The 25732-nt window shown below is 42.5% G+C and overlaps 1 protein-coding gene across 1 annotated transcript in view; it reads left to right on the top strand.

The window, feature by feature from the left end:
- The window catches only part of HMCN2 (hemicentin 2), a 196004-nt gene that overhangs the window by 108683 nt on the left and 61589 nt on the right, over positions 1–25732 (top strand). The window contains exons 34-47 of the mRNA XM_018564746.1: positions 1225–1394; positions 3401–3555; positions 5870–5966; positions 6459–6554; positions 8403–8579; positions 8732–8883; positions 11153–11276; positions 14900–15075; positions 16464–16560; positions 19509–19628; positions 20678–20833; positions 21984–22211; positions 23056–23223; positions 24429–24542. Coding sequence (XP_018420248.1) covers positions 1225–1394; positions 3401–3555; positions 5870–5966; positions 6459–6554; positions 8403–8579; positions 8732–8883; positions 11153–11276; positions 14900–15075; positions 16464–16560; positions 19509–19628; positions 20678–20833; positions 21984–22211; positions 23056–23223; positions 24429–24542 — 2030 coding nt within the window. The remainder of the gene's footprint in view (positions 1–1224; positions 1395–3400; positions 3556–5869; positions 5967–6458; positions 6555–8402; positions 8580–8731; positions 8884–11152; positions 11277–14899; positions 15076–16463; positions 16561–19508; positions 19629–20677; positions 20834–21983; positions 22212–23055; positions 23224–24428; positions 24543–25732) is intronic.

The raw sequence follows: 25732 nt of genomic DNA, 5'->3' as shown, positions 1-25732 counted from the left end.
GGGGGGGAAGGGGGGTTGCTATTCTTTCTAATATAATGTTTCCCATAAGGAAGAAACGTAGACTTCTCCTGAAAATGTCACGGCCTTTCTGATGATTGCCTTCAGGGCTTAATCATTGAACTTGCTGTTTTTTAAGGGTTAGTTAATTGAAGCCTGTCTCACAATAATCATCAGAAAGGTAGATGCTCAGCAGTATGGCAGAATATCTTCTACCTTCTGGAGCACGTCATGTTGAGTCCCTTCTAAAAGTCTTTTTTTTTCTGGGATGGAATGGTGAGGGGTTAGAAAAGTGTTTTTCAAGCCAGGGTTCAGTGGAACCTTAGAACTTCTATGAAGGTTGCTTGGGTTCCTTGAGTAGCAAGCAATGACAAATTGATCTCCCACCTACAGTTGACCACAAATTGATCTCCCACCTACAACTGACCACCTTACCATTTACCACCAAAGTAAGGGGTCACTTCTACACTGACCACTAATTTGCTTCATTTTATCATTTATTTAATCTCAACATTATTCCAAAAAATGGTTTTGTAGGGCAGTATTAAAAAATATTTGCCATGGATGTCGCATTAACATGTTGCACAACATTACGTATTCTTTTTTTGAAACCTTTCTACAATTTATTGATCATGCTAATGGCCCTAAGCTGTAGATACAATTATTTTTAGCAGGAGTTCCTTGAAAGCTAAACATTTTCAAGGATTCCTCAGGGGTAATAAGGTTGGGAAAAGCTGGGTTAGAACCTTGCCAGGTGCTTATTGTGCCTATTAAGTAGATTCAGCCTCTCTATTTGCCCTAGGTCCCATTGTCACTGGAAAACCAAAATGTTATGGTTTTTACTAGGACAGGAGTGCAATCTCCCCCTCCAGGACACCTGTGTTAGTTACAATTGCTTGTAGTGTCTCCAGCACAGGAAATGAGTAGGAATGTCCCTAATGTAACACAGACCGCAAGAAGAAACTTGACAGTGGTTTTAATGTTTCCTACTCTGTAAGAAAACACAAAAAAAGAATTTTGCATTAACTTTAAATATACTTTAAGTAGATGTAGAACAGAATTTGGTTTCCTAAAGCACTAGGTATCAGGCAGCTGGTATGTTTTGATTTAAAAAAATGTATATTTAACTTTTTTTCACCCTTGTGTGCATCTCAGTCCTGCTGATCTTGGGGTTACAGATAGTTGTATGTATCCTTTTATTGAAGCTCTGTTTGTTACCATATACAGGTGGCTAAGAAATGGTCACCCGGTCAGTGATCAGGATGGTCTGGAGATATTAGATGGAGGAAGGACTTTAGCCATAGGTCTCATACAGTCAGGACATGCCGGGAGGTACACATGTAAAGCTGAAGGGGATGCTGGCTCTGCAGAGGCTACAGTAAATGTGTTGGTGCAAGGTAAGAATATATGTTTGGAATTATTTCTTCTCCATCACCTTGATTTTGGAGCTTTCATGTAAGTTCAAGGTACCTCCTTGATCATACCCAGCAGACAACGCAGTCTACTTCATCTGTAGGACTACCTGTGTGTAACTCCATTTCCTGTGCCTTAAGCTGCACACAGGACTTATTTCAAGTTATGTATCATTCTTTTTAAAGCAGCTGGCACCTCCACAGGTATTAAATGTGCAGTTTTTTTAGACATTAAAATAAATACATACACTAACTGGTTATTTTTAAAAGAAACTAATAATTAACTCTAAAAATGCTGGTTCCCTGTCTGTCCTGCCAGTCTTTTGCTTCAATGATTTCTAAATCACTGAATGTGTTTGTATCCAAACACGGCCAGGCAACTAGCGTTTTCAGAAGGAGGTCAGCAATGGCATCCTCCATATTCCTCTTATGACAGTAGATCTTAGCAGCCATTAAAGCGTAACTCCAAAAATGGAAGAGGTGGAGATCATGATATCATCTGCCCCTCCTTCCCACCTCATTGCCTTTTATGCATTAAAAAAGAACAAGGTGCTGTCTGAATGGCAGCAGTTCCAACGAGCGACTTCCCGTCCTCATTGTGCAGAGGGGAAGCTGCTGGAGCCACCCTTGGATGATCACGGCTATCACTGCATGTATTGCGGACTACTACAGTTATTTTTAGCATCCTCAGCTTTACTTGCTTCAGATATGGATACTTGCATCGAGCCAAGCTTGACCAATATAAGTGTCCATAAAAGATCATTGCTGGAGTTCTGCTTTAAGTGTCCTTCATAAATGCATGCCTCAGTTAAATATATATATTTTTTATTTGCAAAGAAGTTACAATTGTAAGTAAACTAAATAACATGTAGCACTTGCTCACATTAATAAGATCTATGCAAAGTGCCTTTTGCAATAAAGTGCACACATAATGAACGCAGCATAACTAATAACTATCAAAATTCATATAAAGTGCATTTCATCAGTATTAGACGTTGTCTTAAATCAAAATTTAATCTGCATTAAATAAAGTGCAAAGTGCCTAAACCATATCCAATTGTATCACAAACAATTACATCCAATGTCCATTTATATAGTGTAATCCATATATTCCAGCCTCTTTCCTTCATCACTTCTACTTCAATAACCACCACTGTATTTTAATATTTCCCCTGTGCTCTGGTGCTTCACCCTTAAGTAGAATACTCTTCACTATTTTAGGTGGACCCTCTCTTAACAAAGATTAGTTCAATTGTGCTTATGTGTTTATAAAACACTTCAGACCCTCCTTATCTGCAGCAATTCTTTCACAGCAGTATGACACTATCATATGCAGCTTAGCTCAAGAGAAAACAAACAAAATCCATAGTGCAACCCGTATAATCAAATATCTTTAATAAAAAATGCCTAAAAACTTACAATAAATGTATGCATAATAGCCAGCAATAAAATTCCAGACCACTTCTAACAACTTACATACACAGGGAGCTTTAGCGTTAGTCCTCCCCTGAGGCGCCCCCTGGTCCTGCCCGGAGTAGTGATGCCACCAGCTCCGCCCATGCGTTGTGTCATTAGGGTTTCGTCAGGGACAGCCATGTTATTTATTTACTTACTATTATAAGTATATAATAACATATGCTATAAATGTATAATAACAGTAGCTATTAGATTGATATAAGGGGAAAGTAATTTGAGTGCGGACGTTTTTATAACATAAGTTAGATTTAATCAATAATGAAAAAGAAAGCAGCTAACCACAGGTAAGTCTTTGGTGCCCTGGGCCTAAGACACTATCTATGTAACATTTTTATAACTACATACCTTGCTTATTTATTTCCTCCATAACTGCTCTTCATTTACCTATTTGCCACCTCCAGGTTTCAGTGATGGCACTAAATAAAGTTTGTCATTTTTATACTTGGGTCAATGGTTTTCTTTACTAAGATTTCTGCCCAGCACTGTTTGGTGAGACTACTTTTCTTTTGCAACAGAACTGCCTGTGGTCAGCATTGCGGGCGGCGGAAGCATGACTGCAAAGTTACAGGAGCCGATAACCCTGGAATGTGATGTCTCTGGATCACCATCACCCTCCGTCAGCTGGTGGAAGGATGGGTTCCAGTTATCAACCAATCAGCTTACACTGCAGGTACGCAGCACACGAGTGCTTCCTAGTGCACTATGAGAGCAGGAGAGCAATTACCTGATGATGAATTGTAGCCATCTATAACATGCAATGTAATGCATCTGGATAACTTTTTTTTTAACCAATCCCCATGATTATTCTTTACCTTTTACTGGCTGTCTGATTAAGAGTTGGCTCTGTCTAGCTGTCTGGCTGCAGAGTGGTAATTAGGGCCAGGCAGAGGTGTAAGTAGACAGCTGCTTGGGGTGCTTCAGAAGGAGGGGGGCACCAAAAAAGGGCAGGACCTGCAGCCAATGCAGCTAAAGTAGATGATGGCTCATCAGGGGGACAATTTGGCCTTTTCACCTTGAGTGCTGAAGGACCTTGTCATGCCACTGGTTGTAATATAGCTACTGGTCCAACCAACTCAGCAGCACCTACTACATAGTATGATAATGTAATGTTGCTGTGATGAGAGATGGTGGCATGACGGTGGATATGATATTCTGTCTCACAGGAGCTTCTGCACACAGTGGCCACAGACATTCCCTGATGTTGATGTCAATGGGAGGAGTAGAGCCCCATTACTGGTAATAGTGGGAGGGATCATTTACTTATTGTTGATGTCATTTGGAGAAATTTTTCCCAACGTTTGTATCAGAGAGAGGAATAGCACACTAAGGCTAATTAAAGTCAAGCAAAGAACCACATGTGGTTCTCTAGAATGATATGATCTTTGCATGCTCCAGAGATAAAGTTTGTCACTCTGTTGTGAGTGGTCAGAGACCATTGACCAGGGTCTAGAGTGCTTACACATCAGGTATCCAAAAAGCAAAGTGGTCAAAGGACAGGTAAACAGAGGTCAGGGTACTCTGGTGGGGGGGGGGTGCTGCTAGTGTTGGCAAGTTAGGCAGAACGCAACTCTCCTGTAATCTAAAATGCATTTTGTCTTGATTAGATTTTCATGCAAAATACTATACACTTTGCAACTCATTAGCAGCTAAAAAAACTGTAGGCTACATCTTGTATATTAACCACTTGCCGTCCGCCCACTGTCTCTGCACGTTCAGACCGCTGTCAGCTCTCGGCGGGAAAATGTAAATACAGGTCCATTTTTATTTTTTTTAGCTTGCGTGCCCCCTAGCATGGACACGAGCAATCTATTGCACAGTGTTATTTAAACCAATTGGTGCTGAGCCAGTGAAATCAGCCTGGTTCTGTGTGATCGCTGTGACCAATCATAGCATATCACTAAATGGAAACATTGTTGCTGTTTCCAGCGATATCTCCTTATCTCTCACACACTGTTTGTTTGTGAGAGGAGACAGTGACAACCATTTCAAACAATACTTTGTTATCCAGCGCATTCTAGCAGAAATGTATGAAGAAAGATTATTTATGTGCAATGTTTCATAGCTTAACATAGGGAAACAGGTTATTTTTCAAAATTTTCGGTAATTTTTTCTTAATATAGTAAAAAATAAAAAACCCAGTGGTGAAAGCTCTATGTGTCCCTTGCATGGTTGCATAATTGTCAGGCAAAGTACAGCAGCGCTGAATACTGGAAAATGGCCTGGGCAGGAAGGGGGTTTAACAACCCGGTCATCAGTGCTTTTCCCCATAGTTCTGCTAAGGGTGAAATGGCTGTGGCATTTGTCAGTATTTAAACTGAACAACTTGTTTCAATAAATCAATAACACATACATATATTTCACTCTATACACATCTACCCAGGGAGAATGGATGCTCAGCAATTCATTTCTCTATCAATCTGAATTACATAAGCATATGAACAATATATTTGTTTCTCCCTCCGCACCAGCAATGGTATGTTCCTTGGTGTCCTCACGTTATATACATTTTGTGGAGCATGATGAATCCCAGGACCTTAGCCTGCTGGAGCGGAGGGGGAGCAGGGTTCAAGGTACCAGTCTAAGAGCATGCTGGGATCGTGGTTCGGGTGAGTATAACTCTGTTGTTTTAGCTCCCTAGACAAAACAAGCACTTTACCCTTGCAGTCCTGAATTACCTCCCTGCTAATTGAACAGAGGTAATGAAACTAATTATTGTCAGTGAGTGACCTGGAAGTGGAGTAGTGATGGAGGAAGCTGCATTGCTGAACCAGGATATAAGTATGTCACTTGTCTGGCTGTGCAGTGTGGCAGAGATGTGCAGTGTGGCAGAAATCACAAGATTGGCTGGGCAGAATTAGTACAATTTAGCTGTTTTTCTGGAGTTTAGCTTTAAGGATTAAAACCTCAGAAAAGAGTTCTTTACTAAACAATGTTTTTTCTCTCTCTCATACTTCTTGAAATACTAACCTGGATTTTTCTGACAGATTGAGGCAATTTCCATTGATGATGAAGGCGTTTACACTTGCGTGGCTGCCAACTCTGCCGGAGAGGGAAGACAAGATGTTGTGCTGAATGTGCTTGGTGAGTGGTTTTTTTTTTAATATGAAAAATGTGTTAGATACAGAAATATAACAAAGAGTAGAACCGCGTGCTTGGTGTTTAAGGGGGACCTAGGAATCGGCAGCAAACAGAGGCTATATTATAACACCCCCCTTTCCCAATCCTAAATTTCTAGGTGGGTGCTTCAAGGACCACTTTAATGACAATCCACAGGCTCCACTGTGTTATTAGAAATATTATTACAGTAGCCTGACTGCATCTGGGCTATGTATGGTTCCCCTTTATGTTGTTCAATAATCACTGAGGTCATCTGATGATAGAACATATGTTCATGTTCTGTTCTGTTTAGCTCTGCCACTGCATGCATTGGTCAGGTTTAAATGGCTTAATTTTGTTCTGTAGAGACACTTTTAGTCATGCCATTGCCCTCCCTCCATTACTAAATGCTTTCTGTTGTGTTGGATGAGCAAATTTCTGATTGCATTTTTGTGCATTTTTTCACCTGTTTTCTAGTACCTCCTAATATTGAGCCAACTGATGTGAACCATACTGTGGTGGAAAATCTCCCAGCATCCTTAGAGTGTCTGGCATCAGGAAGCCCTCTGCCTGGTAAGAAGTACACACTGCTACTGCATTTATATGTCTTCTAGCTTTGCTATTTTAATTATAGCATATAGGCATGGATATAGAATGAAACCTAAAAGATAACTATGATGTAACTGTTTTTCCCCATAGTTCTCTTAAGGATCACGGGAGGACATATACTAACGTCCTCCCGTGACCCAAAGCTCAGTATACCGCGAGCTACAGCTTGCGGTATACTGAGACCGCTGCAGCCGGGACGGATCCCGACATTACTGTCGAGATCCACCCAGCTGCATGAGTGACAGCGGGCTCTGCCTATCTAGAGGGAGAGCCAGCTGTGCCCACCTCCTTCCCTGTCCGTTCTTCCACTCAGCGCTGGAGGATCGGAGCGGGGAGGGGGGAATCCCTGCAGGGAGCTGTGACTGACATTCACTACTCTCTGCAGTGAGATGATCGAGAAGTGAGCGAGCAACGGTATGTGTTCACTCACTTCCTGATCTATTGAGCCGACGTGTGACAGTTTTGCCTCATAGTTCTCCTTTAAATATAGCTAAAACGGTTAATTATGTGCCTTTATTTTACTGCATTGATATATCTTTAATCAACATTGTGTTGGCATTAAATTCCTTCTTTTAGGTAGTTTTCTTTTTAACATACTTTTATTGAACTTTCATATTTAACATATATTCATTTTTAAATTTAAACATTTAACTCTTTCCTGTTTGTTTGTTCACTTGTCAATGCTCTTGTCAAGCTTTAAAGAGAATTATAATGGAATTTAATGGCAATAAAGGCGCAATAATGTAAAAAGAAAATAAGCAAGATCGAAGCTACAGTATGTCACAGTTTTTAAAAATACAAAGTAATACAAAACGGTTGTTAAAACCTGTTTACCGTATACAAAAATTGTGAGAAATACAATTTTACAATGGTCGAGGAGGGTTTGTACACAACAGTGAAAGAATAAACCTATATATGACATTGATAAACTTCTAACCATGACCGTCTCCGGTGAATTATTACATACATATTCTCTGGTGACACAATGTGCATCTCAAGCCACATTTATGGAAATATAAAGGTGTATAAAGAGTAGAACCTGTGGTGGTTATCATGGATCCAGTTTAGATGTAAATTTACACCGTAGGTCCCAGATATTGTCACATTTCTGGGGGCAATTTAATTTCCTATAAAAATTACTTTTTTATACATAATGACCTGATTTCAAAAAGTCCTTCCACTGGGCTATGTGGGGGGGATGGGTTCATCCATCTTAGGGCTATAGTTTTGCAGAGTAATACAAAATGTTAAAGCTAAAAAAATACAATGTTTAGTTGTGTATGACGACATCTGCTCATAATATATATTAGCACCATATTTGTCACTTGATGTGATGTGCACCTAATACTAACAGGGTTATTCACAAAAGGGTGAAGAGTTTGGAGAAGGCAGGAGAAGTGAAGAATCTGGGCCAAAATAGCTGATTTGGACAAATTCTCCAATTCAGTTCACTTTCCAGTTCAGCTATGTTGTCCTAGATTGTTCACTTCTCCTGCCCTCTCCAAACTCTTCACCCTTTTGTGAATAACCCTGTTAGTATTAGGTGCACATCACATCAAGTGACAAATATGGTGCTAATATATATTATGAGCAGATGTCGTCATACACAACTAAACATTGTATTTTTTTAGCTTTAACATTTTGTATTACTCTAAATGTTTCAGAGACTGGCTGCTCCTGAGATACAATACAGGTGCCCCTTTCTGTGTGTATGTGACCAGGATTCATCACTGAATCATGTAATATGAAATCTTGGACATTTTGAAATGCTGCAAGGAAGATGGCAGTAATTTTTGGTTTTGCTGTCTACAGTGGTGTCGTGGTACAGAGATGATCAGCTGCTGTCCGCAACGCCTGGCATCACATTTCTAAATCATGGCAGGATCCTACAAATTGATAGAGTCAGCACCTCTGATGCCGGAGAGTATGTCTGTGTTGCATCTAATACAGCTGGCAACATTGATCTTCACTTCACTCTGGAGGTTCATGGTGAGCCCCTTTATTATTCCGTGTGGCAATCCTTTATTAGCCACATCTTATGTGGCAACTGCAACATTCTACCCATTGTATGTCATATATTTTATTTCATGCACTTATAATATACTAACTTTCTCCTTGCCTCCTTTATTTGTTAACCCCAGTACCGCCCAGAATTGTATCAATGACAGAACTTGCCACGTTCCTGGTGAATGAACAAGTTTGGTTGGAGTGCAATGCCACGGGGGTGCCTGAACCGACACTTATGTGGTTGAAGGACAAAGTTCCTGTTTCTACGGCCTCCGCTGGCCTCCGGGTGAGTAGATCAGTCTCTTCTCTATCTCTAGTGTATTTCTTTTATGGTCTTGTCAGTATTTCAGTTTCAGTTTGTGCAAAAAACTATTTACATGGTAAAATATATCAGGTCAGCTTAACATTTTTGGATTAAATATTTAAATATGCTTTTTTATTTTTTACTCAAGAAATGCAAAAAAAAAAAAGGGATTTTTGACCTTATAACAGGGTCATTTTTGGTTTTTCATTGACCGTTTTTATATTGACCATTGCAGAGCACCAAAGGGTTACATCTGCCAGTTTATTACTAGGTATCTGTAAAAGAGATTTCTTCTCACTTCCTGCCCTGGTGACTGCTGACTGTAAGTGAAAAGAGTCTCCCCAATTGAGACACAGACAGAAATAAAGATACAGTAGTGGTACTAAGCCTTCCCAATCTAATAAATACATATTTGTATTACTGTCCCGCACTTATCATCTTGGTGACTACTGTCAGTGGGCCAGTAAAACGAAGAAACTCCAGAAAGATAGTAAAGAAAAATCTTGAAGTGGTTCTAACCTTTTCCACTCTATCCAAAATTAAAAAAACAGGATTTTGTCTGGAAAACACTTTAAATTTGAATTGGATGCCAAACACTACAGGAGAAACTTACAGACTCCAACCAAATGAACTTCATCTGCTTTTAAATGTTAACACGTAACATGGACATTGCATAGCAATGTCATTCTAGCACTATAAACTACCGCTCAGCCCTGTAAGGTATAATATATAACAATGGTATGTTCAGGTAAAGACTGAGCACTCCATCCTGCTCATTTAGTCATAACATTGAATATAATACAGACCAGCTAATACAGCTTGTATGCCAATACTAGGGATACACCGATACCGTTTTTTTGGTATTAAGTACGAGTACTGATAATTATTTTTCAGTACTCGCTGATACCAATAACGGTGCTGTGTGCCCTGATTATCAGGAAGCCGGATGGTGGCTCATGACACGCCGCCCGGCTCCCTAATTGCCTGGAAAGACGGTGTTCTAATGAAAGAAGACCGGCTTTTCTCCCCGAGGCTGCCTGGCTTCCTGACCAATCATGAAGCTGGGTGCCCACCTGGCTTCCTGATTGGTCAGGAAGCCAGGCTGCCTAGCAACAAGTGAAACCAGCTTCCTAGCCGATCAGGAAGCCGGGTGGCACATCATGACCCACCTCCCGGCTTCCTGTTTGGCTAGGATGCCGGTTTCACTTGTTGCTAGGCAGGCTGGCTTCTTAGCCAATCAGAAAGTCGGAAGTTGGCTCCATGCTCCCTCGGCACTGCAGGTCAGAGGGAGATCTCCCTCTGACCAGAAGTTTCCAGTATCGGAGTTAAATATAGGAGCATTTGGGGCGAGTACGAGTACTCTCCCAAATACTCGGTTTTTGTCACCGATACTAGTATCGGTATCGGTGCATCCCTACCCAATACTTATGCTGATAAATTTATTTTTGTGATATCAGCCATTCCCATCCTTCTCTTCAACCCTGGCAGTATGCTAACCACTGTCTTTCATGAGATTTCAGAGGCAATGATGGAAAGATGAGTTCAGGAAGTTGGCTTTCTCTGCAATATGAGGATCTTAAACAGGACAGCTTCAGAATGCAATTTACACTGGGGATGCAGAGATTATATGAACAAGACAGTGGCACTACCAGCTCAGACAATGTACTTTGCACATAGTAGAACATACTTGAGCATAATGCAAGCTTTGATCTAAGACTGCCTTATTGATTTCTTTATTTTCTTGAACAGCTGAGATTGACTATTGATTGACCCAGGTTCTATCTTTGAATATTCAGGAGCTATAAATAAGACCAAGCAAACACAGTTTTGTGTTATTAATGCCTGGGTTTACAGACATGTGTTCACATTAATACTGCTTCTCTTACCATACATGTCAATGGGAATTCAAAAGCAACTTGAAGCAAGTCAAAAGGTGGACAGCAGCAGGTCAAGTGCACCTGCCAATACATTTTAAATGATGTCAGAAGCAAGTCAAAAGCAAGCTGCATTTGCTCATAAACACAAACCCAAGGGCCATCTACCTAGGCCCAGGTTTTTTTCTTGAGACAGTGCAAGGGTCATTATTGAGATACTAAATATGTAGCCCATAGCAACCAGTCAATTTTCACTTGGGTTGCTGTGGGTGACTGGATCACTTCTTGGTTCACTGACTAAGCTCTCATTTCTTATATAACCCATATTGAGCCCAATCTTTGGTATACCCGTTTCTAACAAGTCTTTTGTCCTTCAGATTTTGGAGCAGGGGAGAATCCTCTCCTTGTCTGCAGCCCATGTATTGGATTCTGGAATCTACACTTGTGTTGCTGTTAATTCTGCAGGGGAGGACAGTCATGATACGGAGCTGCAGGTCTACCGTAAGTAGGAGGGGTTAGTCCCTTGTCTTATATGTTGAAATAACAAAGGTATAGTTAGCCAGCGCCCTTCCACAATGGGCTTCTGAACTATTCAGTATATAGGTATACATGTATGAAGTTTACTTTCTGTAGACTAGCCTGCCATCACTACCCCACTGTTAATATATGGTGTTGTGCTATGCTTTTATAATTATGTATGAACTCCATCCAAATACCTGAAGATATGGTTCAAACAAAAATAAGTGAACCGTTTTACCTGCCAGTTAGTTGTATTCTTGACCAACCAGTCTTGTGATTAAATAACCCATGGCACACAACATGACCAGAAAGGTGACAACTCTGTTCACTACTTCAGCTTTGTCACCCGGCTACTCATTGGATAATGAATGAGCATCATCAAGCTGCTGACTTTCTGTTTGAGTTCCTCACCTGCCAAAAAACCTCTGCATTGTTAGCAGGTTAAAATGCTCTCTAATCATTAAAAGAGAACTATGGGGTTCAATAAAAACTTATTATGTGAAAAAAAAGAGAACTATGGGGTAAGTGTTTTTCCCCATAGTTCTCCTAAGGGTCAAGGGAGGATATAAACTAGCGTCCTCCCGTCACCCAAAGCTCAGTATATCGTGAGTTACAGCTCGCGGTATACTGAGACCGCCGCAGCCGGGGCAGAATCCGACATTACTGTCGAGATCCAGCCAGCTGAACCCGCCCCCTCCCCCATCCGTTCCTCCAGTCAGTGCTGGAGGATCAGACAGGGGAGGGAGAATCCCTGCAGGGAGCCATGAGTCACAGTCACGGCTCTCTGCAAGGAGATGATCGAGAAGTGAGTGAGCGACGGTATGTGTTCGCTCACTTCCCGATCTATTGAGCCGACGTGTGACAGTTTCATTGTCACACGTCGGCTGAACTATGAGGATGAGTGAAAATCACTAACCTCATAGTTCTCCTTTAATACATAATTAAATATAGTTGTTTTTTTAATGCAAGCTGTGTACGTAACTGAAATTGACCTGGTATCAGCCTCTTGCAGTCCCTGTACAGCAGCGCTTGGGTATGAGAGGAAGAAGCAGCACAAGGTGCCAGTAAGTGCTGCTTCACTTTTTACTATCCAGTCACAGTTTGGGGGTGGGTCCAAGACAGTCTGGGTTTAGAATAAGTGGGATGTATGGTGCTGGCCATCAGACTGATGACTTCTAATGGCAGAAACGCGTAATGTGGGATAAATCTCTGAACTGAGGGTGAATATTGCAGCAAAAGTAGCTTTTTGTTAAATGATCTTTTGATGGGCTATTCATTTTTATCTAGGTTATTTTTGCCTGGAGTGCTTCTTTAACATTTTTGAATTGGAGTACAGGTTCACTTAAACGGAAGCAATGGGTTACCATTCGTTCCCTGATTGCAGTTGAGAGGGACTCCTTCAGTGATGTCAGTAATTAAAGGACTTGATGTTTTGTGTGTGAAATACATGCATCTGCATACATTTCAGCAATGTATCTGGCTACTATTATAAATGGAAAATCAGGGGAACGTGATCAGACATGACTAAACCAATGCACTGTTTACAGCGCCATTCTTACATACAGTGTTTTGGCAACAACAGATAACAGATTCTGTTCATCCTATTTTCTCTCCTGTAATTGACAAGTAATAGGCAATTACTGTTACGGACACAGATCTTGGCTTTTTGTTACTGTTGGCAGCAGTTATCTTCTGGGACGTCTGCCAAGCTATACAGATATGATCATTATTCTACTATTGTTAGCATTGTTCTGTTCTGGTACTATGTAGGAAGCTGGGAATTATGCCAATTTCACTATTGCTACATTTCTATAATGTTCTCTCTCATATTATTCTGAAAACTGTACCTGGACATTATCCATGAGGAAAATATGTCCTATTAGATGTACTTTCCTAAGGAACACTAAAAGTGGGCCTATTATTAGAGATTACACAGTTCACATGGATCTCTGGTGCATCTGTTAGCATTGCCTACATTTGCTAAAGTGGACCATTAAAAAGGAAGGTCCTCCTTGCTGGTATCCGACCACTCTCTTATGCTGGGTTCACACCATTTTCCGGGCCAGATCTGGAACATAGTGCATTGCGTTTTTGCTGTGTTATTACCGCAATTTTGCTGAAATTTGATTTTTTACCCGGTTAAAATGGTGCGTTTCATGCGTTTTTGATCCGTTCCAGTGCATTCCAGACCAGACAAAATAGGGCAAGCAGTATTTTTCTGGTCTGGTCTGGAACAGACTACGGTGGTGGGAACAGAGGCCAGAAATATCATAGGGATACATTGGGATGCATTTTTGGTCCAGAAACAGTCTGGTCTGGAGGTAATCTGGATGTGGTGTGAATGGGTCCTGAATACAAATAGTTTTACTATGGCCCTAACCCCATAGTTCTCCTTTAAAGTGACACTAAACTCAGGAATCCAATCTTAAAAATGCATGCAAGTACCTTAAATAGTAACAAAAATGTATCTTATTTGTGTATCACTCGGCTGTAGATCCTGAAATCATCTCTGAATTGGTGCTGATATTGTCCTTCCTTCTGGAGGGTGACTACTTTTGTTTCCCATGGTCCCTGTGTGTGTTGTAAAGTAGCCAAAGCTCCAAGATCACTCCCCTGATAGTTAAGGTCCTTGAATGCATTTTTAAGATGACTTTAAAGCCCATTTTAAACTTGGAGGTTAAACCAGCTAAATTCCAGCATTTCAGGTATTCCGGGTACTTTAAAAAAAAAAAAAAAAGGCCCCTTTTCCACCATATTTGTGCATACATGATGCACACTTGACATGTGCCGAATCATCAACATAGTGCATCTATGTTAAAGATGATTTGGGACGTGCACCAAATATTGGAAATTGCAAAGTATGATTTGTCACAGGAATGTTGCAGCTTCTGCCCTCTATCAACTAATATCTGCACTATGATGTAGAGCGGATGTTACCTGCAGATCTGCACCTGGTCTTGTCATTTGCAGTTCTGCACATTGATCTGACTCCCTCTGATAAGCAACTGTGCAGGCGAAGCTGCCTCCTGCTACCTAGCTGAGCAGAGGAGGTAGCTGGCTGGCTCCCTGTGATGAGGAGCTTTGGCTCGAACTTAATAATCGGCTAACTAACCGATTATGAAAATAATCGTTAGCTGCAGCTCTACATTCAACACCCGTGCTTGCACAGTGTGCCCTCTTTCACTCTGTTGCGGCAGCTGCGTTGTGTGACAGGGATAGAAAGAGCGCACATGCACGGGTGTTGAATGAGTTAGAGCAGTTGTTGCTGCAAAGCTAGAGGTGCCCACCCAACATCCAACTCAGGGGAGGAGGGGTCACCTACCTAGAAGTTTTTTGGACAGGCTCGGGAGAGGCTGTGCACAACCTACAGGTATGACATTGTTAAGCTTCTTTTTTTAAATCGGAGCAGTCTTTTTTAATTTACTGGGAAGACTTGAGCTATTGTGGGTAACTTGCTGCTAAAGGGAAGATATCTGTGCGGAGCTACCAATATTTCTAACCAGGCCTCTAGTCTGAATAATATCGCCCTCCTTGTATGTAGTGTTGTACTAGTCCTTGAAATATAAGTAATGTGCTTACTCTTGTCTTTCTGATTCACCTTGCAGTGCCCCCGAGCATTATGGGGGAAGAGTTCAATTCATCAGTCACCGTGCATCAGCCAGTCACCTTGGAGTGTCAGAGCAATGCCTTCCCACCGCCTACAATCACCTGGCTAAAAGATGGACGTCCGCTTCCTAAAAGGGCCGGGATCCGGGTGACAGAGAATGGCCGCTACCTTCAGGTTGGGTATCATTCTACCGTATTATTATAGATAACAACGTCCTTTTGCGATATTTCTGTTAAAGGAGAACTATGGGGTCAGTGTTTTTCCCCATAGTTCTCCTTAGGGTAACGGGAGGACACAAACTAGCGTCCTCCCGTTACCCTAAGCTCAGTATCCCGCGAGCTACAGCTCACGGTATACTGAGGCGCCGCAGCCGGAGCGGATCCCGACCTGGACGTCGGGATCCGCCCAGCTGTGTGAGTGACAGCTGGCTCTGCCTATCTAGAGGCAGAGCCAGCTGTACCCGCCCCCTCCCCCGTCCGTTCTGCCAGTCAGCGCTGGCGGATCGGAGCGGGGAGAGGGGAATCCAGCCCCTCCCCCTGTCACGGCAGAGAGCCGTGACAGGATCGAGAGGTGAGCGAACCCGGTATGTGTTCGCTCACCTCCCGATCTACTGAGCCAACCTGTGACAGTCTCATTGTCACAGGTCGGCTAGAACTATGAGGATGAGTGGAAATCACTCATCTCATAGTTCTCCTCCTTTAACACCTATAAAAAAAAAACGATTAGGGTCTTCCTTACCCATAAGGCCAATTGCTGTTTAGCTGACAGAGTGCTTACAAGGGCTGTATTCATCATAATGGCGTTTTGCGTTGCTTAATCAGCTCATTCATTTTGAAAGGACTGTGTTACTTAAAACATGTATGCAATATTTTTTTTATGAAACATTCCACAATGAACCGATGGTTCACATCTGATGTTCATGATGGTTCACATGTGTTTGCTGCCTTACTGCGCATTATGGTAATGCACAATAGAAATCTGTGCTTTACTGCACGTTACCACAACGCACTACTGTAAATAAGCTCTTTTACTTCCTGTTTAATGTGCTCCTGTATTTAAAGAGACCCTGTTGCCAGACAATTCATTTTAACAAAAATCTTTCCATAAGAATATTTGTGCATTGAATGTATTTCATGCATGTTATTAACCTGTAAAATCCTCAGTTGTGTAGACATTTATAAGGACTGAGACTGCTGCTGGGAGCCGCCATCTTGTTCCCCTTCACTCCTCCCCTGGCAGCAACATAAAAAATCGAGGAGCTGGATCAGCACAGAGAGCAATTAGACACTCCCAGAAGAGGAGAGGGCTCTGACATACAAGGAGGGAAGGGGACTGTGGTAGGGTACTGACACTTTTCTGGAGTGTCATATTCCCAGCATGTTCAGAGATGCATTGCAAGTTAATAAAAGTGCAGCAAGGAAGCATTTAAAACTATTGATTTTTCCGTACTTTTACCTGCAATATTTGATAGTTGGTAATGGTTGGTGACAGTGCCTCTGGGTCTCAGGTTCACATTAGTAAATGACACATCGTTTACACGTATGTTATATGCTATTCCACAGATTGACCAGGCTCAGCTGCGAGACACTGGACGATACACCTGTGAGGCCTCCAATGATGCCGGACGTTCTGAGAAGCATTATAATGTCGTCATCTGGGGTATAAGACTCTGTATCAATTACACAGTGCTAGCTGTATTAAGGAGAATATGTACACATTAGTGCTGGGCCAGTGCGGTTAAACCTATCATTAGCCTAAAATGCAAGTGAGCTCAATACTTTGAAACTAGGTGTATGCAGGCCATGTGTCTGAGAAAGGCAGCGTCCATCTGAGACTTCTCATGCAAGTATTTTGAAATGTACATCACATGTACTTACTGTAAATGTTAGAAAAAGTATCTGCAGACTTTAAAGACCCATATTTAAAGTTTATGTAAACACAGAATCTATTTTTCAATATGTTTGACAATTAACAGCAGCATTGTCAGCTGACTGTGTGCCCTATAGTTTCCAAATGGGGGTATCTCTGCACCCTTTTCCCACACTAGGTTCCCTTTTCTGGAAGCATCCAGGATGTGGGTACTGAGCTCATCTGTGCTCCAGCCTTGCTTGAAACATAAATGAAATAACCACCCTCCATAGATCCACTGAATTTTGCATTAGTAATCCCCTTCCTTCAGTCAGCCGTCTCTAACCCATTTCGCCCATTTGGGCTTAATCGGCCATGTGCCCTCCTTCAGTTGCCTATTGTGCAGACATGATAGGAGCCCACGGTAACACTTAAGGTGCTCACATTGCTGGCTGACAACATTGCTGCTTATTGGAAGATGATAACTCAGTGTTGTCAGCCTGAAACAAGAACATGTTAGTGGCAGGAACTCCAGATAAGAAACTTGGCAATAGGTTGAAAAAAAAATTGTTTGCTTAAAAGAGAACTATGGGCCAACCTTTTTTGCGCATAGTTCTCCTCAGGGTACAGGGGGACATATACTAATGCCCTCCTGTTACCCAAAGCTCAGCATATAGCGGGATCTTGCCCGCTATATGCTGAGAGCACAGAGCCACGCCACGGGTCTTGACAGTATAAACTGATTGACAGCTGTGCCCGACGCTTCCCCCCGTCCGTTCCGGAGAGGGGAGGGGGGAATCCCTGTGGGGAGTGGTGACTGACGGTCACCATACTCTGCAGGGAGAGGATCGCGAAGTCTGCGAGCGGTGGTGTGTGTTCACTGACTTCCCAATCAATAGAGCCGACCTGTGACAGCTTCATTGTCACAGGTGGGCTTGAAATATGGGATTAGTGTTTTTCACTCACCCCATAATTCTCCTTTAAGACAAATATATACAGTGAGGCATAATGCCAAATGTACTTAAAAATAATTTTCGGGCTTTACATATACTTTCATCCAGTCATATGGAAATCCTTAAAATCATTCTTTGACGGTACCTCAATCTCGTTTCTTTTGGCTTCCTGTAATCCTCTGTACAATAAGGCTCTGACTAGAAGAGGAAGGGGCACCAGTGTAAGCCTGTAATCCGCTTCTGCTGCATTCCTCAGTGCTCTTCAGCTAGCTCAAAGAGCTTGATGATGGTAAGAAACCCCATCAGTGTGCTGCTGTTCCTTCACTATCCAGTTGCAAGATGTATTGCTAGACTGCAGTAGAGAAAAGTGAGATCAGCGATCTGCCCAAACTGTCTAGGGGAAGGACTACAGTTCATAATGGATGTTCCTCCCCTTAAGCAGAGATCATGGGAAATATATCAATTTTCTCCAGGAAATTGTATTATTTTCTGTTAAAGGAGAACTATGGGGTCCAAGCTTTTCTTTACTTTTGGATTCCATGGGCTATAGGAGTAAATTTTGCAATTTACTTCTATAATCCAAAATGCACCCAAACCATACAATCGTTACTTTAAGATGGTGGGCGGGGCTAAGCACTGCAGTGGGGAGAGATCCCGACTGTACTGTCGGGATCCTCCCAACTGATCGTTCTCACTGTGCCTGACGGCGTTCCTTGAGAACTGCTGCGCATGCCCATGTATTCGTGGACGCGGAGCAGCTCTCTTCCTACCTCCACGTCCCATCGTCTGTGCCAGCAAATGACAGCGCGTGCATGGAAGGCCGTTTCTACTCAGTGCCTCCGCCCCTCCTTCCTCTCCGTCTTGAAAATGTGCAGCAGTTGTATGGAAACCTGTTGCCCCTAAATCTTAGTTCCCCCTGACCGTTCAGCTATTACCATAACCCCGCCCCTTCTCTCTTCAGCTGCTTAGTATTTACATAGCCCCACCCCCTCTCTGCAAGCTCCGGTGTTCTATGAGAAAGAGACGAATTGTGTGCTCTGATCGTTCAGGGGAGACAAGTCAGAGATTTCCTGTACAGTGGGGGGGAGGGGGAAGCTGAACGATCAGAGCACACAATGTGAGAGGAGACATTCGTCTCTTTCTCATAGAACACCAGAGCTTGCAGAGAGGGGGCGGGGCTAAGCAGCTGTAAGGAAGGGGTGGGGTTATGGTAATAGCTGAACGGTCAGGGGGAACTAAGATTTACGGGAACAGATTTTCATACAACTGCTGCAAGCATCTGGTTACTGAGAGAGAGCAGGAGAAGATCGGTGAAGAGAGAGGGAAATACTGGTACGAGAGAGGGAAAGAGAATGGAGGCTGAGTCAGCTTGCTGCTTCTCAGTTGAGACTCTGCCTCCTGCTCCCACATGTCAGCGTGTACACTCCAGCCGTGCACAGTGTGCTTGACTAGAGAAAGCACGGCCACGGCAGATAGAGTTAGAAAAGAAAAGCTGAGGGCGGGGCTGCATTCCCTGTTAACGCCCCCTAAGAGGAAAGGAGCTTGGAGCATGGCTGCAGGTGGCTGTTTTCTGTGACTTGTGATTAATTTATCTGGGATGTGTTGCGACTTTGGAAAAGAAGAAGAATGCTATTAGAGTAAAGGCAAGAAGTACTTTTATTTGCCCTTAGGTCATAATTCTCCTTTTATCTTTACCCATTTCAGTAAACTGTTATTATAGCTTTATGTTATCATTTGAATCTGTTAAAGCATATACTTACGATTTTTTTGCCAACAATCACCTTTAATTTAGTCTTTTTTTTTTAGTCCCTCCTAGTTTCCCAGGATCCTCTGAACCTCCCCTGCCAGTCATCGAAGGGCAGCCAATTAGCTTTTCTTGTGAATGTCAGGGCTCTCCACCTCCTCTTCTTACCTGGATGAAGAATGGTAAGTGATTATAATGTATTCACATGGTGGAGATAACATAATGCAGTTATAATGCAGAGATTTACCTTCATTTCCTGTCTTGAAGATGCAACAGGAAATATTCATTTATTACAGGTATTTATATAGCGCCAGCAATTTACGCAACGCTTTAGATAGGTGCACATTCACATCAGTCCCTACCCTCAACGAGCTCACAATCTAAGGTACCTATCTCACATACAGGGCCAATTTAGACAGGAGCCAATTAACCTACCAACATGTCTTTGGAGTGTGGGAGGAAACCGGAGTACCCGGAGGAAACCCACGCTCGCACAGGGAGAACATGTAAACTCCTTTTTGCAGATAATTACCTGGCCAGGATTCGAACCAGGGACCCCCAGTGCTGCAAGGCAGAAGCGCTAACCACTACGGCAATGTGTGGATAATTCCCCTCTTGGACAGTTGCCTCCAGAACATTTGTCCCCTTTGGACGATCCCCCCTCACTTTCCCGCTCTGGTGACAATTTCCTCATTTTGGGTTTCCCCTCAGTTTCAGGCATGGCTAAAATAGTCTCTAAGATAGAAAGAGCAGTAAATCTTCCCAGCCAGTACACCGATTACAATACAAACTTGACAGGGGGCCTAACCCTTTCCCATTATATCCAAAACTGAAAATAATTTGCCTAGAGATAAACCTTAAGAGCCTGTGTCAATGGGCTTTTGTTCATGTTAGAACTGCTGCTCTCCCCATACAAGTCAATGAGAATACAAAAGCAGCTTGAAGCAGCCTAGAAGGTCAAATGCACAGTGTAATGTAAATGATCCCAGAAGTGTCTGGAATTGATGTAAGATGCAAGCAGTATGTACCTGAAAGCAGGCTTTAATAGTTCATCGACGCAAGCACAAAGCCCATCAACACAGGCCCCGCCCTGATAATACTGAAGAATGCTCTTAATGAAAGGGAATAATGACCATCTGTAAGTCGGCAATGGAAACTCCCATACCTCTACTCCGACAAGTTACCTTTAGAGTTAAGAGTTTTCTTGAACTGTATCTTTGTCCTGATGCAGGGTCTCCTCTGGAGGGTGAGGATGTGGCTCTGGTGTCAGCCGGAGGAAGGTTACTACAAATCAATAAGGTCCGGGTATTGGATGAAGGAAATTACACCTGTGTGTGCAGCAATGAGGCTGGCAGCACACAGAGGGACTACTGGCTGGAGGTCTATGGTAAGACGGATCAGAGACTGATTCTTCTATGACTCTCTTATTCTCATATTTGTAAAGCAATCTTTTTCTGACTTCTTGAACTCTTCTGTGGTTCTCTTCCTGGTTTGTACATTTTCTGAGCCAAAAAAAATTAATTCCTGTTCATTTCATTGTAATTGTGGTGAAGTTCTACTTTAAGGTTGAACTCTAGGCACAAAAACTTTCATTTAAATATATTCCTTAATAGCCACAAAGTGGCTATTATAAATTCACTTTGTGTACCAAATTGAAAGTTTGCCTTTGCAAATATTGCAGATATTGCCTTGTAAAAGTCGCAGTGACATCATCACTGTGCTGCTGACCCAGCAGGCATCGACTACTACAGGCTGCCTGCAGAAAACTACAGGGGGGGGCGGATACAAGATCAGTCGCCCTGCACAAGTAGAGAGAGCAGCATTGACCGGTCTTTATTACAGGAAGCTCTTACAAAGTCATAGTCTAGCTTTTCCAAAGAATAATAAATGCATACATCATTAAAAAAAAAGAATTGCATTTAGTATTTTTATTTAATAAGCTGGACCATGCCTTTGTTGGAGTTCCAGTTCAGTGTTAGCTTCAATGTTGCAATTTTCTTCTTATATTATTATTATTAAGCAGGATTTATACAGTTTGCGCAGCGCTTTACAATATAAGGAAGACATTACGAATACAATGAAATTCCAGACAAGATGGTAACGAGGGCCCTGCCCCTGAGGGCTTACAATCTAACAGGGAGGGAGAATTGATACATGAGGAGGTAGCTGTGTGGGCATGAATTGTTTGGGAACGTGATGGTTCAGTGGTTAGGTTGAGGTGGGATATATTGTATTATATTGTACTGAACAAATGAATGACCTGTTATAAGCATGCAGCCAGTGAAATATCAGTACGCCAGATGTTCCTCCTAGTTTCAGGTCGTTGATGCACTAAGTGCTGACGCAAGAATGAGAGAAATAACCCCAAACCTTGCACCTTTAATTGTAAGTCAGCAATAGCGGTTCCCATATCTCTGTCATGTTAGTGACAGGTTAACTTTAATTGTCAGTTTGTGCTTTACTGTCCACTTGCTATTTTTTTGTATTTATTCTGAACACTTTCAATACAACAGTACAGCCTTATTCTGTTATAATAGGAGACAGCGCCGTGACTTTGGAATGTGTGGTCAGTGGCAAGCCTGCTCCCTCGGTGACCTGGCTGAAGGATGGTTTTCCATTAGGTGGCGGAAATGACCTGATATTGAAGAACAAGGGGCAACATCTGATCATTTCCCAGGCTCTGCCATCACACTCTGGCCGATACGTCTGTGTGGCAGTAAATGCCGCGGGGCAAACAGATATTAAATATGATCTCGTGGTGCAGGGTGAGTCCATCTGTATCAGAATTCAGATTTAAAGGGCAAGGCCTGGTAGGGTTGGGGCTACCCTTTTCTTTATTAACAGGGGTACAGAAACACTGTCTCATTATTACTTATCAATATCTGTGACAAACAGCATAAAAAAGCACTGAAAACCTCAGTTTTTTCCCAAGGTTTATAATGAGGCTTCTGTAGAGTAGGGATTTCATTCATAATTACGGATACAGTCATCCCATATAGGGTTATTCACACACTGTCACAATACTGCAGTCCAGGTGAGCACCAGTACAACAGACTAAAATGCTCTGCGTAAGGTGATCTCAACAGATGGGGATTGGTTTTAACACCCCAGATTGTGTGCCTGCAGGGTCCAGTGATGGAAATTTGGCAGCTGCAATCTGATTGTACAATGCCCTTCAGATCTACCAACAGCTATGGAGTACAAGGGTCTGCCTGATTGTATACCAATTGGGTGAATTGCCAAGCAGGTCCTCAAGTTACATCATTGAGATTATACAGATATTGTCCAATCAGATTGTAAAGTGTAAAACTTTATGGAGATTGTACAGTTAAATATGTAATCAGCAAAAGAAAAAAACTTTCTCATAGGAAATTCTACTGGTTTACTTAATCTGATAACCAGTCAGGTAGGCCATTGTGTAAGATTACATAGCTGTGTACAGGAGGTTGTACAATCAGTGTGTAATATCTGAGGCTAGCTTAACACTGTGGGGCCCAGAGATTCTTGATTCTCAATGTGATCACGTTTGTTGAGGAAGCTCATGACTCCAAGAACTTTATCTGCTTTTTCAGTCAATGCTTAATGATGCCCATTTTCTTGTAATTTCAGTGCCGCCAGAAATTGCAGGTCCACAGGCCGAGCCACGCAATGTGTCAGTAGCTTTACATGGTAGCTTCACTCTGATCTGTGAGTCTTCCGGAATACCTCCTCCGACCAACACATGGTACAGAAACAACATCCCACTTGCGTCACAGGGGAATATCCACGTTCAATCAGGTAATACATCTTAAAGACAAACGCTTGTCTTTGTATTTCCAGGGGGAGCCCGTAACAATGGAGCAAAGAACATTGCCTGTGGTCACCAATGTAACTAACACTACATCAACATTAAAAACGTCTATTCAATTTGTAGTATATCACAGACCCCATAGGCTGCCTGAAAATAGACTATATGGTTAAATGTTTGCAGACACCTGACTATCACACCTATTTGGGCATGTTGGACTTTCCATTCTAATACCATGGCCATTAACATGGAATTGCCTCTGACCCATTTTGCAGCTATAACAACCTCCACTCTTCTGAGAAGGCTTTCCACAGGATTTAGGAGTGTGTCTTTGGGAATTAGTTCCCATTTAGTCAATAGAACATTTGTGAGGTCAGGTGTTGGATGAGAAACCTTGGCTCACAATTGGTGTCCTAGTTCATCCCAGAGGTAGGTTTGAGGTCAGGGATATGTGCAGGCCACTCGAGTTCCTGAACATCAAACTTGTCATACCGTGTCTTTATGGAGCTGTGCATGGGGGCAAAGTCATGCTGAAACAGAAAAGGGTCTTCCCCAAACTGTTCCCACATGGGTAGAAGCACACGGTTGTCTACAATGTTTTCACACATTAGCAGTATCTTTTACTAAACCCAATCACTTTGAGGGGGTATCAGTACACTTTTGGCCATGTAGTGTGCGTTTTGCCTTGCATTTTGACTCTTTAGCTCCATCTGGGGCCCCCTTGAAGTTTCTCTACCTTGAGCAAGAGTGACCTTTCAGTAGGCTCACACATTGGGGCATGGGCAAACTTAAACAATCTGAAAGTCTCTAAACTCCCTTTGGGAGGCTTTTGGGCAGCACCAAATGGGCCAAGACAGAAAGGATAAAGCATATGCTGACAGCCTATTCCATCTAGTAACTCTTACAGTTATTAATTTAATACAATTATGGTCTCCAAAGGTTGAAGGCATATCTTTGTAACAACAGGAATTGTAATGTATTTAGACTAGTAAACCAATGCTGGTTAGAGGTAAAATATTTCAGTTTTATCTGGAGTTCTGCTTTAGCTGCAATGGTTTTGCTATTCTCTCTTTACTATAGGACATATGCTTGGGGCTGTTATGGTATTAGAATATCTAAGTTTTTACTTTAAATAATCCAGTCTGACGTAAATTCTTATCCGTTCCTCTACCTCTTTCTTAATTTTACTGATTAGGTGGACGTGTCCTTAAAGTGGTACATGCAGACATTGTGGATGGCGGTGTTTATGCTTGTTTGGTCACAAATGCTGCAGGCGAAGCCAGAAAGGAATTTGCTGTGGACATCTTGCGTAAGTATCAGGAAGACTATGGGTAGTAAAGGGTAAATTCACCTTTATAAACAGAAGATATTTTAAACCAGGCAATAAACTAATTCCTTTTGGAAACCATGTTGATTATCTGCTTTGTTCTGCCGATACTGAGTATTTGGGCGAATACTCACCCAAATGCTCCAATACTTACCTCCAAAACAAGAACTTTCCGTCAGAGGGAGATCTCCCTCTGTCTGGCAGTGCCAGAGGGAGCAGGGAGCCGGCTTCCTTTGCAATCAGGAACCTGAACGGCGGGTTATAACCCACCTCCCGGCTTCCTTGATTGCTAGGAAGCCGGCTTCACTTGTTGCTAAGCAGCCTGGCTGCCTTACCAATCAGGAAGCCTGGCAGCACGTCATGATCAACCTCCTGGCTTCCTGATTGATCAGGAAACCGGGCTGCCTAGCAACAAGTAAAGTTGGCTTCCTAGCCAATCAGGGAGGGGGGTCATGACGTGCCTTCCGGCTTCCTGATTGGCTAGGAAGCCTTCTTCACTTGTTACTAGGCAGCCTGGCTTCCTGACCAATTAGAAAGCCGGACGGCACCTCATGACCCGCCACCCGGCTTCATGATTGGTCAGGAAGCCAGGCAGCTTCGGAAAGTGTAGCCAATGTTCTTTTGATAGAACACCGGCTTCCTGATAATCGGGGCATACGGCATCAGTATTGGCGAGTACCGAAATTTTTTTTATTTTATTTTTTTATTCCATTGTGCTCTGTTAAAGTTGAGCTCTATACTTACCTTCAGTCTTGCACAGTTATATAGACTTCCCTGCTGGACTGAAATTGCTTACTCTGATTTCACTTAACACTGTCAGCTTCTCATAATGTGCATTAGAAGCTGCAAGCCTAGAGCCCACCTCATTTCCAGCATCATCTAGTACTTTCTTCCCCATCCTTATTGTCTCTGGCCAGCCCCTTTCATTCATTAGATTTCAGTTCAGTTGATCATGGAATCACAACATCACAAGTAGGTGTTGCCTAGGGCGGTCTGCATGGAAATGCAGCCTGCCTATGAATGCCCACTCCTCCAGACTGACATCTATGCATCATGTAGATGACTCCTCCCAAGACCCAGCGTACTGTTTCCATTAGAGCTAAGAGCTCTGGATAGGAGTACTGAGGCAATTATGTTTTCAGGAAGCCATGTACACCACCCTGGTGCCCCCC

Source organism: Nanorana parkeri, unplaced genomic scaffold (genome assembly GCF_000935625.1).
Source record: "Nanorana parkeri isolate BGI_ZX_2015 unplaced genomic scaffold, ASM93562v1 scaffold778, whole genome shotgun sequence".
In the NCBI taxonomy this organism is placed as follows: Eukaryota; Metazoa; Chordata; class Amphibia; order Anura; family Dicroglossidae; genus Nanorana; species Nanorana parkeri.
Note: the sequence above shows the minus strand (reverse complement) of the source record. Positions and strands in the feature narration are given on the sequence as shown.